Here is a 12,975-nt window from a genome sequence, read left to right on the forward strand (position 1 = left end):
AAGGGGCAGGGGGTGTGAGGGCAAGTCGGGTAACCGGAAACACAACAGTTGTTCCTATTCCTCAGGGAAATGTGTCAACCTGCCAGAAAGGGATTTCGAGAAAAATGGGCGACTACATACGTCATCGATATGGTTCAACTGCTGCAACAAGTGTAACGTTACACAATGGACATCGTGCCCGGCCTGGCACCGGTTCCTGGTATATACCCCGTCATCTTGTTTACAGTGAGAACTTCTTAACAACACTATGTCAGCATTTCTTCGTGTAAAGAAGTGTCAGGCTTTCTGTAGAAACATAGGCGTTAACTTTAAACATGTACCTACCCACGCAGGTGAACTTTTATGATATAACGTCCTCTAATCTTGTTTACGTTTCTACCTAGTACACTACCTACCTTGCCTCTTGACCTCCTGGTCGTGGGAGGGGGCAGGGGAGTGTTAGCGGTGCACACCCCAGTTCTTCCGCGACCAGGGTCCATTTTGTTTTTCCCTGAAATTGCATTGACCATCTATTTGGCAACAGAACCAACCTGCCCCCCCCCCCCTACCCCGAAAGCACTAGCCTCCATGTCAGAAACAGGAGGAGCCGTAAAAACCCTTCTGGTCCCGGGTCGGGGTTCGAACCCACGACCTCCCGAGCACCAGAGCTTCCGAATGATAACCAGACGCTATAACCTCTCCGCTAAAAGGTCTAGACCCATCGGCCGGGTCAGTTGGTAGCGCTGTTACATCCATAGCATGCCAAAAACTGTGGGTTTGGGGGGTCTTCAGGGTCTTTGGGAGCTTTTATGGCTTTTATGTGCTATTTTCTGATTGCATATAAAGAACATAGCCGGCCTGGTTGAATTACCCCCGTTTTTTAAAACTGGGCTAGTCAGAAAACAGCCGAAGACCACCAAACCCCGAGTTCTATAAGCCTGCTAAGGAGGCTTGAAAGCACAACATTTTTTTTTCAATTTCCAACATGTAATCACAAGACGTGGCGACGGCACACTCAAGTTTTCTAAACTTATATTAATGCCGCCGCCAACATAGGGGACAATACAATACTCATGTTGACAGTTATAACTTCTTCCCAACACTGTCAGCATTTCTTTGTGTAGAAACATAGGCGTTAACTTTAAACGTGTACCTACCCACACACATGAACTTTCATGACATCGATATCACGTCCTCTTGTTAAGCTTAGTGTTTCAGGGAAGGACCATTGGGTCACATTATGCCGTTTATTTTATCGCGCAAATATCCAACATTTTTGGATTTTTATGTTCAACTTAGCAGAAGGAACATATTGTTGTTCTTGGTACCCCGTCATTTTGTTTACAGTTAGAACTTCTTTCCAACACTATGTCAGCATTTCTTTGTGTAAAGAAGTGCCATTTCTTTCTGTAGAAACATAGGCGTTAACTTTAAACATGTAACTACCCACACAGATCAACATTCATGACATCACGTCCACCGATTCCTAGTATCATGTCAACTTGTTGACAGTTAGAACTTCTTTCCAACACTATGTCAGCATTTCTTTGTGTAGATTAAAAGAAGTGTCATTTCTTTGTGTAGTAGGCGTTAGGCGTTAACTTTAAACATGTAACTACCCACACAGATCAACATTCATGACATCACGTCCTCTTGTCAAGTTCAGACACGATCCATTGCTGTTTGTTTATTTATTATATTTACATCGCGCAAATGTCTAACATTTACATTGTTGGGTCTCTTTTTATTCATGTTCGTAACATAAAGCAATGACAACAGGACTGGGTAAACAACGAATATACGAGGAAAAAAACAAGTGCTTAAGAAAATAACTGGCCTCTCGCTTAGGTTCATGGTATTGGCAATTTTGCAGTTGATTTTGAAGTTAACGTTACATGTTCTCGTACTTGCACGTCTATTTACTTACATCGCGTAAATATCTAACATTGTTGGATTTTTTGCTAGTCATGTTCGTAACATAAAGCAACGACAACACAAGTTACAGGACGGTATTACAACAACGTGTAGACCTGCACGTAGAAGACAACCACACGTATCCTGTGTATGACACGAGATGTTTATATATAGGTACCCATAACATCCGCTTAGTCCTAGTCTCCACCGGACTAACAACGAGGGTTCAAAAACAGTACAATAAAGCCAAGTAGGGAGAATAATTCGACGAGTTTGGCCACCGTAGAGTTTATTTGCCCCCTGCTGACTGACTCTCCTCGCCAACTAGTATTTCCCTGGCCTCTACCAGGCACCGCGGATCGCTGGAAAAATAGTAGAAATCATCAGTGGCCGAAATAAAGGGATAGTATACCAGAGAAGATCCAGGGCCATAGAAGCTCCAACAGGGGGATTAATTTGATATCGTTTGAAGCTTGCGACTCCGCACAGGCTCCGTGGGTCGCAAATTGGAGCTTCTATGGCCGGCTGGATCTTCTCTGGTATACTATCCCTTTATTTCGGTCCAATTTCTACTATTTTACCAGCGATCCGCGGTGCCTGGTAGAGGCTAGTATTTCCCTGTTTACAGAATTCTACGACCCGTATCCCCCTGGTCTAAGTAAAGACGGGGAGACTACGTATACGTATATGATTGATTTAGCCTCTACCCGGCTTCGGGAAGTGGCTGGAAAGAGCAGAAATTGGCCAAATAGACAGATAACATGCCAGGGGAGAGCCGGGTGCCACGGGCTTCAAGTTTGTCTGGACTCGGGCTAAGTTTGATGGGAGACTATCGTAGGAGGGTCTGGTGGAGGTTACCCTCCCCTCTTCGTGTCGTCAACGGCACAAACTACAAAAGACAGTGTAGTGTACGCTTATTTTCGCTGCAAGACCTTGCCGAATTTTGCAGCGAGCCCTTCTACTATCGTCCCTTTGCGCTGGGCGTTAGGGCTGCTAGAGTTGCTACTTTTGGGTCTGGATAGGGGGCTTTTGGGTGCGCTGTGACCGTCCTTTGGAGTTGAACGTCCGCTAGGACTACTGAGAACAGAACCCTCTGGGGCTTGCTGACGCATCCGTTGTTTGGTTTGCGGGCTGCACTTTGCCGCTATTTCTGCTGCCGTCGGGCGAGCTGGAATGCTTGGGCTTAGGCGGCCGTTTCTTGGGCTAGACCGACCGCTTCTAGGCGTGGAACGCCCGCTCTTCGGAGTCGAGCTACCGCTGTTGGACTTGAACTCTGTTTCTGGTGACAGCAGGGTCGGGGTTGTACCCCTGGGTGCTGGGACGGGAGCGCGGGCAGACCTGGGACTTCTTGGCGCACGTTCTGGCCGCGTTGTTGTAGTTGTCGTTCCTTTTGTGATGTTTTGTTCTTGCCGTACGTCAATGTTCTCGTAGGCAGAGTCCGTAGAAGCGACGGTGTTGTCGTGAGAGTTTGGGCCAGTGTTCCACGCACTCGAAGAGACGGGGGCGTCGGGCACGTATCCGAGATTCAGATACCGCGTCTGTCCGTTATGCTTCGTCTTTTTTCCAGCCATGGACGCCACGGTGCTACTGTCTATGTAATTCGGATTCTTTGGAAACTTCTTCTTGCTTTTTTCTTGATCGACGAAGGCTGGCGCCCAGACCGATTGTGTAGAGGAATTACTGCTTCTTGTCTCAGCCGAAGAAGAGCTGGTTTTTCGACTTGCAATTTCCTCTACCACGATTTCGTTCACGTAAGGATCAGGTAAGTTTGCAGTGCTGTCTGGTTGGATGTATCCCTCCGCGTCAGTATTAGCCACTGCATCTCCGTCCATATCCATATACGCCCCTTCTTTATCCGCGAAGGCTGGCACCCACACGGACTTGCTAGAGGAGTTACTGTTCCTTGTCTCCGCCGCCTTGCTTTTTGGTTTTGCTGACACGAAAGCTGGTGCCCACACGTCGTCTGTTGAGCTGTTTCTCGCAGTGCCTCCGTGTGCTTGTGTCACAGCCTCCACGCACACGTAGGTGTTACCCAAGCTGGCCGCTCCCTGCGCTAAGGCGTTCTCGTTCACGTAGTCGTGGCCTGTTGAACGTGGACCAGCTTTTCGACCGGCGATTTCTTCTACAAGATTTTCGTTCACGTAAGGATGGTCCACTGACGTCTTCTCGGTGTCGGCAGGGAGGAGATATCCCTCCGGTCCATCCTCCAAGACCTCCTCGTCGCTGACGTAGACGTCACACGATTCTGTGACCACGTCTGTTCCTGTTAAAGTTGGATCAGAAGAGCTGGTCCTTTTTCGATTGGCGATTTCTTCCACTACACTGTCGTTCACGTAAGCATGATCCGCAGGCGTCTTTTCTGTGTTTTCAGGATATATGTATCCCGCCTTGTCAGCATTAGCCACGGTATCGGGGGCCATATCCATATACGCCCCTTCTTCCTCTGGTTCCTCTGTGACAGCGCTGACCCTCCTATAAGCCTCCTTTGCTTTGGCTGCGAGGCGAGATCGTTTTGACTTTGAGGCCTCCAGAGTTTTGCGCCTGTAGATTTGCAGGTCGCGCTGCTTGGGCTCGTTTCCATGGGCGCTGCGGATAGTGGACCTGTTAAGGAGACAAACCTTGTCAATTTAAAGAACCACGTAATTCTATAGCATACTTTTCCAGCAAAACGGCTCTTAGAATATCGTGCAATTTTTCCTTCTTTGGTAAGTTTAGTCACTCACTCACTCGCTCGCTCGCTCAATCACTCACTCGCTCACTCACTCACTCACTCACTCACTCACTCACTCACTCGCTCACTCACTCGCTCACACACTCACTGCCTCACACACTCACTCACTCACTAACTAACTAACTAACTAACTAACTAACTTACTCACAGTTTGGGAAGTTAAACAAAGAAAAGAAGTCTGGGAACCATCAACTCAACCGAACTACTTTGAATCAATAAACCGGCGAATAAGTCACTTTGAAAGAAAACCACATGGTCCCAATATAGCTAAGCCAAGATACACACATTTCCTTCAAAACGACAAGGAAACCATGCATAAATAAGCTAGGGTATTTTGCTGACCGTCTTGGAGGCAGCCTCTTGATAAAGGAGCCGGTTGACGTGTCGCTGTTGGTGCTCGCCCGGGCCTTGTGCAGGGGCAGGTGGGGGTTGGTGTACTTCTGCAGGTAGGCGCAAGGGGCGTAACCCACCTTGTCGTTGTACCTTCAGAAATACAAGTCAATGCACGTCGATAAAGGTTAGACATCCAGGTAATAAGATGCACAAGACAATAGGTCCTCAAGAAGCAACTGGATACATTTTAAGCCTCAAGCAACTGGTAAGAATTTTAAAATCTATCCAGTTATGGAAAGGTACCTAAAATATAGCCTCTACCAGGCTTCGGGGAGCGACTGTGTAATAGGGTGCTCTAACCTTGTAGGATATATTTTATTATTGATAGTAAGAGTGACAGTGTATTTCCTTGGACATCCTGAGACATTCCTTGGACAGTCACTGTGCTCCTGCCCTTTACTGGGAAGGAGTGGGCGACCTTTGAATGACACTTGCTAATGGGCCTATCTTCCCAGGGGTCTAGGCCGGCACACGTCCTGACCGCCTGGCCCTAGCCTTATTTGGGCATGTCCAGGGACTGGTCAGTAACATCTTAAGAAAGGGAAAGGATGTGACTCAGGATGATTGTGATACAAAGAATGTAACTTTTTCCAAGAAACCTGTGTGTAGGCGGGTAAAAATATAAAAGCCCCTGAACTCATGTAGTTAAGAGAGTCCCCGTTTGAGAGAGAAGAGAATACAGACCACTTTCTACGTAGCTGTCGGCTCCTGTGTCTTTCTTTCGGGTCGTACATCTACAACATCGGCGGCTTATCTTACGAACTTTGTAAGGGCACCCATCGAGGCTTAGCTACCATCGTCGTCCTTGACCTTGGCACCCTTACAACTGGAACGAGTCAAAATTGGCCAAGTAGACAGATGATATGCCAGGAGGGTTGGTCCGTTCTAAGAAAACCTTTTTCGCTCCCGAAGCCTGGTAGAGGCTACAAAAAAGATGGTCTAAGATGGGTACTGAGCTTACCGTACGATCCACCAGCCGTCCAGGAGCTTGTGGATGACGTGAACAATCACGCCTTTGTCAAACCCGATCTCATCGTCTATCTGTGGCTCGTACTTTTCTATCGTCAGAAACTCTTCACCTGAGAGAGCGAGAGGAAGAGATCGAAGGTTTAGGGCTGTGGCCATGGGGGAACCATTTGCATAGATACCAAAATTCTCAATATTGCAATACGCTCACGCTGTCCAAGTGTCAGACATATAAAATGTACATACAAAACTCTGGACGGAAAGAACAAGCGGCTAGAGTATAGCATTACAGTATCGATCTAGAGTATTACTCTGTGTGTATGTATGTATGTGTGTGTGTGTGTGTGTGTGTGTGTGTGTGTGTGTGTGTCCGTCCGTGTGTGTATGTGTCTGCGTGTGTGTATCTCTGTGTGCGTGAGCGTTTGTGTTGTTTGTGTGCATTCGTGTACATCTGTGTGTTGCATGCGTGCGAATGTGTGTGTGTGTGTGTGCCTGCCTTAGATTGTGTCTATGCCCTTTCCGCTTCCATCCCCGGATATTCTAGACAGACTGTCTTACCTTCCCAGTTTGGCCTTTCCTCGTCCCTCTCCTCCGGTTGGTCCAGAGGTTCCAGGTAGGAGGCGGGGCACCAGCCTTGTTTGTCGTCCGCCTGAACCAACCACCAGCCTGGAGTTACACAAGTACAACCTTACTACATGGTAGACAAGATTTAACAAGGCTTAACCCACAATGATAACTGTCAATTCCACGGTTATATTAAAGTTGAATACGGTCAGTGAATACCAGGCTACCTTTACTCTTCCAGAATCCAGGCTTCGGAATGCGACTGGTAAGAGTTGAGAAATTGGCCAAATAGACAGATGATATGCCAGAGGAGATGGTCCGCGCCAAGAGAATAGGAACGGCAAACTGTTATCGCGGACCAACTTCCCTGGCATATCATCTACCTATTTGGCCAATTTCTGCTCTTTCCATTCGTTTCTCGAAGCCTGGTAGAGGCTAGACATTCTTCCCGCGCTGATTTTGAAGGAGATGTTCGAAATAGAACATGTCGGACTTGTCAACAGAACATGTTGGGTTTTCGACGTGTTCGATCAGGATCAAACGTACCGCTCATGTTCTTCTCCACCACATCCACGTGCGCTCCCTCCTCCAGGCGGACCTCGGTTTTCCCGCTCGGGGTGAAGGTGGCGATCGCCCGGTAAGTCTCCAGCAGGATGGGCGCAGAGATCTCCAGGTCATCTCCTAATTAATAAAGGGAACATCAAACCGAACAGTGATCATTCAGGTTGAATGTGATGCTCTTAACGACATCCAATGCGGCATAAGGCCATGTTGATATGATTATACGGATGAGTAAATACACAGATTATGGTATGTCGAATAATACTAGTAGATGCTTCATTTTCCTTTTTTTCACTTTTTTCTTATTTTCCTTTATTTGAAATCGATTTGGGCATTCTACGACATTAGTATCATGGTTTTGCATGCAATTTACGGCATATGTCTGCTCATTTTGCAGCTGCTTTGTTGCGAGTTAAAGTATGGTCGAATTTTTTTTACCTGACTTCTCCTTGACTTTGTTTCCTCCGCTTTTGGACTCGAATGTCAGGTATGTCTTGTTGGGTTTCTTCCTGTGGGACAACAATTCAAACCGAACTTTATTCATGATCAAGCATGCTATGTAACCTTTGTGGGAAATTAATTGTTATAAAAAATTTTCAAATCTTCAAATTTGAATTTATGTACGGCCTCTATCAGGCTTCGTGGAGCGGCTGGAAAGGGTACAAATCGGCCAACAGACAGACGATATGCCAGGGGAGTTGGTCTGCCCCAAGAGGAAAGTTCGGGAGCTACAAACTGTATTCTTGAACGGACCAACTGCCCTGGGATTTCATCTGTCTATAAGGCCGATTTCTACTCTTTCCAGCCGCTTCCCGAAGCCTGGTAGAGGCTAATCTATGGGCATTTTGATCCAGAAAAGTCCCTGACGAAGGCAAAAAATAAGAAAAGTCCCTGTTACATACGGGTCAGGAGGGGGAGGGGTCAGATCTTCTGGCAGCGCCTCGAAGAAGTTCAGCACCGCCTCGTGTTCGGAGATCTTCGGCTCGGCCATCGCGACTTTTCGGCAGTATTCGTCGATGGTCAGAATCCTCTCGTCTGCTACCTTGAACTTCTCGTTTCCGAACCATCTCTGCTCTGCGAAGGACGCCAATAACGTATTAACAGCTGTGGACTCTTTGACTGTCCTCTAACACATGTGTCACTTACGATCTTCCGACGAGACACAGAAACAGACACAGACACACAGAGAGAGAGAGAGAGAGAGAGAGGGACACAGACACAGAGAGAGAGATAGGGAGAGAGAGAGAGAGATAGACAGAGAGAGAAGAGAGAGGGAGAGAGACAGAGAGAGACAAAGAGAGACACGTTGGTGGGGGTTGCGACAGAAAAAATAGAAAGGTAACAATCTTCCCCACCAACCTCTGCTTGGAGAGTAGCAAGAATGTACAATAAAGGTCTTCATTCATTCATTATTCATTCATTCATAAAGGGAGACATCCCTACCAGTTGACACAGTGAGTCAGCGGTATTTGGCTACCTGCACGTACCATGCAGAAAGGGAGAGAGAAAGAAAGAGAGGCACACACACCTGATAAAGATGACAGACGGTCATGGAAACGTCGGTTCTTGTTAAGGTTGTGAATAAGGGAACTCTACTATTGAATTTAGTTAGGTCGACGTCGTTTAATAATGTTACTCAGTTTGCGCTTACTCGGTAGTGGTGGAATCGTCTGGTCTTTCTTGCTGACTGCTCCAGTCTCTATTGGGAACAACTCCGACAGCTTTTGCTGAAATAAGAAAGATACATACATGTGCGGTTTTCGCGTAAGTTTGACTTCCAAGAAAACGACATTCCCCTACCAACAGGCTTTGCCAAGTCCCACATATTCCCACGGTCCACCCTCCCTTTTCCCTTGGCTTTAAAACGACCGCAACTGTTAAGGTAATTGATGGCCATATTTTCTTGTCAACTTGGCTTAAACCCAGTTTATTTTGCTGACTTACATCCTTATACACGACCAAATGCTTTCGTATGCGTGACCTCTTTGACATACTGTGCTCGCACACAGTCACCCTCAGTCACTCCCACCCGCAGTCTGCCCTATCATGACCGCAACTGTTAAGGTAATTGATGGCCATATTTTCTTGTCAACTTGGCTTAACAGTTTCTTTTCCTGACTTACATCCTTATACACGACAGGAAGCCACATGGTTTCGTCTAAGTGACCTCTTTGACATACTGTGCTCGCACACAGTCACCCTCAGTCACTCCCACCCGCAGTCTGGCCAAAACATGACCGTAACCGAAGTTAATTGACGACCATATTTTCTTGTTAACTTGGCTTAAACCCAGTTTATTTTCCTGACTTACATCCTTATACGCGACCGGATGCCATGGTGTAGTGTACGTGACCGGGGAGTTAATCATTAAACCATGGGTAAGCCGTTACCAGTCTCGACTGCCTGTGCTGACCCATTTAATGAGCTGTAACATCATGCTAATAAAATTAAAAATACCACATGGAGTAGACCTAATCTCCAAGCAGATCCCACGGTGGCAAGTCAGTATCCATTGGCCAAAGGACTAGTGTCCATTCAGCAGATCATACGGTGGCAAGACAATATTCATTGGTCAGAGGAGTGTCCATTAGCCACCTCAACAGACGACACTCCTCTGGCCAATGGATTCTGTCTTGCCACCGTATGATCTACTGAATGGACACTAGTCCTCTGGCCAATGGATACTGACTTTTGATGGGGGTAAGACAGTATCAAATTGGCCAGGCTGTATCCACCTTCGGTGGGGGAATGGATACAGACTGGCCAATTTGATAGCTGTCTTTCCCCCACCAAAAAATCTGCTTGGAGATTATGGAAATTAAGTCTAGACCTGTCATACTTACATGTAGCTGGAAGAAAGCGCTGTACCGTCTGTAGATGATGAACTCGCTACCCTCAGACCACTTCACGGACAGGATGTATAGCTGTGGTACAATAACTACTGGTTAATTACTTTGTTTGAAACACTCTATATTCATGAGAAGCTCCAGCCTAGCTCTACCAGGCTTCAGGAGGCGGCTGGAAAGAGTAGAAATCGGCCAAATAGAAAGAAAGAAAGCATGCCAAAGGATTTGGTCTGCTGGAGAGAACAATTTGTCGCTCCCAACCTCTAGGTCGCTATTTTGTTGAGATCATGTAAGGGTCAGACACAATACAAAGTTTACATCATTTAATTATAGTCCAAATAAATCTATACGCATATTTTACACATACGTGGTGATAACGAATTGCGCAAAATTTCCGCCGCCGATTACGAATTACGTTAGATTCTCCTTGTATTTAACCTCCTTGGATTCTCAGAGCTGATTACGACCTTACGCTTTGAGGCTAATGTACTATTACGAATTGCGTTGATTTGGGGGAGGCTGCCTACGGTTTACGAAGACTAAATAGGCCTGATTCACGCCTTACGAAAAAAGGGCATGCAGGCCCCCTTATCTTTCTTATCGATATTTAATAGCCTTTTTAGTCACAAAGCACTGGACTGTGTACAGATGTGACAGAACGTGGGACAGCGCACGTACGCGTGCCCTTGTGGGGACAAAACACCCACAGAAAAGATGACTCAAAACACACAACTTCCTGGTCATTTCTAATCCTGGCTTCATTCTTTCACAGATGAGATAGTACTCGTCTGCTTCTATTATTGTCCCTTACGTCATATAATTAACACCAATATACAATCAGTTACCAAGAAGTAGCCTCTACCAGGCTTCGGGGGCGGCCGAAAAGAGTAGAAATCGGCCAGATAGAGAGACTAACATGCCAGGGGAATTGGTCAGCTCCCTACTATTCTCTCCAGCAGACCAACTCCCCTGGCAATGCTATCTCTCTATTCGGCCGATTTCTACTCTTTCCAGTCGCCTCCCGAAGCCTGGTAGAGGCTAACCAAGAAGCGAAGGAAGTCGAAACAACATTTGTATGTTAGACGTTAATATATACATCTATATGCATTGTATATGATTGTTAATATTATGTGACCTGTGCTTAGCCCAGTGGGGAAAAAACAGTACTCTCCAAGCAGAGGTTGGTGGGGAAGATTGTCACCTTTCTAATTTTTCCGACGGTCGCTACCCCCACCAACGTGTCGTAGCGACAGAAAAAAACGGGACATATTGAATAGAAAGTTCACTATCTTCCCCACCAACCTCTGCTTGGATAGTAGCAAGAATGTACAATAAAGGTCTTCATTCATTCATTATTCATTCATTCATAAAGGGAGACATCCCGACCAGTTGACATAGTGAGTCAGCGGTATTTGGCTACCTGCACGTACCACGCAGTACTAAGGCACCGCACTGCGACAGGTACGGACTGTCCTTTATACGTGTGCATTCAGGTACAAAAAGTCACCTGACTGGTTCAGTTTACAAACACCCTAGTCATCATATGACCTTTTCTAGAAGAGAAACCAGTAGAAAGGTTCTGCTTTTCAGATCTTCTTTCTATATACTGTTGCCAGTTCCTTGTTCTGAAACATGAGCAGGATGTTGTTGAAAAATGCAGAAGGAAACGAGTCACAGATACAGATATAATAAACTCGCCCTGCGGCAAAACAGATGACGAATAGCTTTGTGGTGAAAAAAGGTTCCCCCTCCCAATCCACGTGTAATCCCGATATCCCCTAGTTTTAGTGGAATATCAGACGACAAAGACAATGAAAATACACCTGGGGTAAAGATACTGATCAAACTACGTACGGAATCATTCTAACTCCCACCAAGACTATCTTGAAGCCAACACTAAATACCAATCGGATGAGATCAAGGACCGGCACTGACTTTCAATCTCCAATCAAATTTTGTAGGGCAAGGGGAGTCTATATTGACCACCTGTAAACCACTGGCCGCCCCAAATGGTTACAGGAGGCCACTGGATCATAGCCTCTACCAGGCACCGCGGATCGCTGGAAAAATAGTAGAAATTGGCCGAAATAAAGGGACAGCAGTATACCAGAAAAGATCCCGGGCCATAGAAGACCCAATTTGCGACCCGCGGTGCCTGGTAGAGGCTAACTGGATCATACAGGTGACCAACATAGACTCCCCTTGTACCACAAAATATGCTTGGAGCTTAACGACTTTCTGACTCAATGACACTGTCCACTGAGTCGAACTCCAGTAGTTGTATGTTCTATACAACGTGTCTGTGCGATACGTATAGTATAATGTAGTACAGTATGTATACGGTATACTCACGTAATGTTTATTGGGCACGTAGCGCTTCTCTATCCCCAGGACACTCAGGCCTGTGATGACCTTCCTCGACCTCTGGCTGCCCTCCGCCATTTTTGACCAGGACTCCGTAACGTAACGTGTTCTTGCTCCGCTCGGACAAACACGAAATGGTGTTACGTCAACCGTAGCTATAGTATCAGCACTCGAAACGTCCCCTGAATAGGAGTGAGTCCCGGAAAATGTTAAGTAGGAGCTCTATACAGTCATGGATCAATGAAGAGTCCAACAGACAACTATAAGTTGAATTCCAGGCTTAACACACGATATTTACGTACTGTACATACACTGTTGTCGTGGCCCATGCGTGCGGAAAGCTAAGACCGGACGGGAGTGACTTTAAGAACTTCCGGATAGTCCACTTTCTTCTCTGGACAAACAGTTAATCATAGCTGTAGTCACTAGGGTCAAAGGGCGTCGTACGCTTAAAGGCAGTGGTTTTCTTATTGTAATAGTGTGTATATATAGAAGTCAAACCCTTCAGACATACATGTACTGCAGTTTTAGACACAGCAATAGTTTTAGACAATTAGATTTCATTATGTACATTTTTTAAAGTTATCTTATACTCTGTTTCAGAGTTCTTTTATGTTTGTAACTTGCAATTAGCCTTCTTATGGCATGGATTTGCAA

At 46.2% G+C, this 12,975-nt stretch overlaps 1 protein-coding gene across 2 annotated transcripts in view; it reads right to left on the reverse strand.

Moving 5' to 3' along the window:
* Positions 1–12,520, reverse strand: part of LOC109487168 — a 29,264-nt gene extending 16,744 nt beyond the window's left edge. Inside the window, exons 1-2 of one of the 2 annotated variants that reach the window (XM_019791150.1) lie at positions 12,307–12,520; positions 9,952–10,032 (exon numbers count right to left, since the gene is read on the reverse strand). In XM_019791150.1, coding sequence (XP_019646709.1) covers positions 9,952–10,032; positions 12,307–12,396 — 171 coding nt within the window. In that variant the 5' untranslated portion in view covers positions 12,397–12,520. The remainder of the gene's footprint in view (positions 1–9,951; positions 10,033–12,306) is intronic. The other variant, XM_019791149.1, reaches the window with a different exon arrangement.
* Between the last annotated feature and the right edge of the window lie 455 nt (positions 12,521–12,975).

The sequence above is a fragment of the Branchiostoma belcheri genome, unplaced genomic scaffold (assembly GCF_001625305.1).
Source record: "Branchiostoma belcheri isolate BF01 breed outbred unplaced genomic scaffold, Haploidv18h27 scaffold86, whole genome shotgun sequence".
Taxonomy (NCBI): domain Eukaryota; kingdom Metazoa; phylum Chordata; class Leptocardii; order Amphioxiformes; family Branchiostomatidae; genus Branchiostoma; species Branchiostoma belcheri.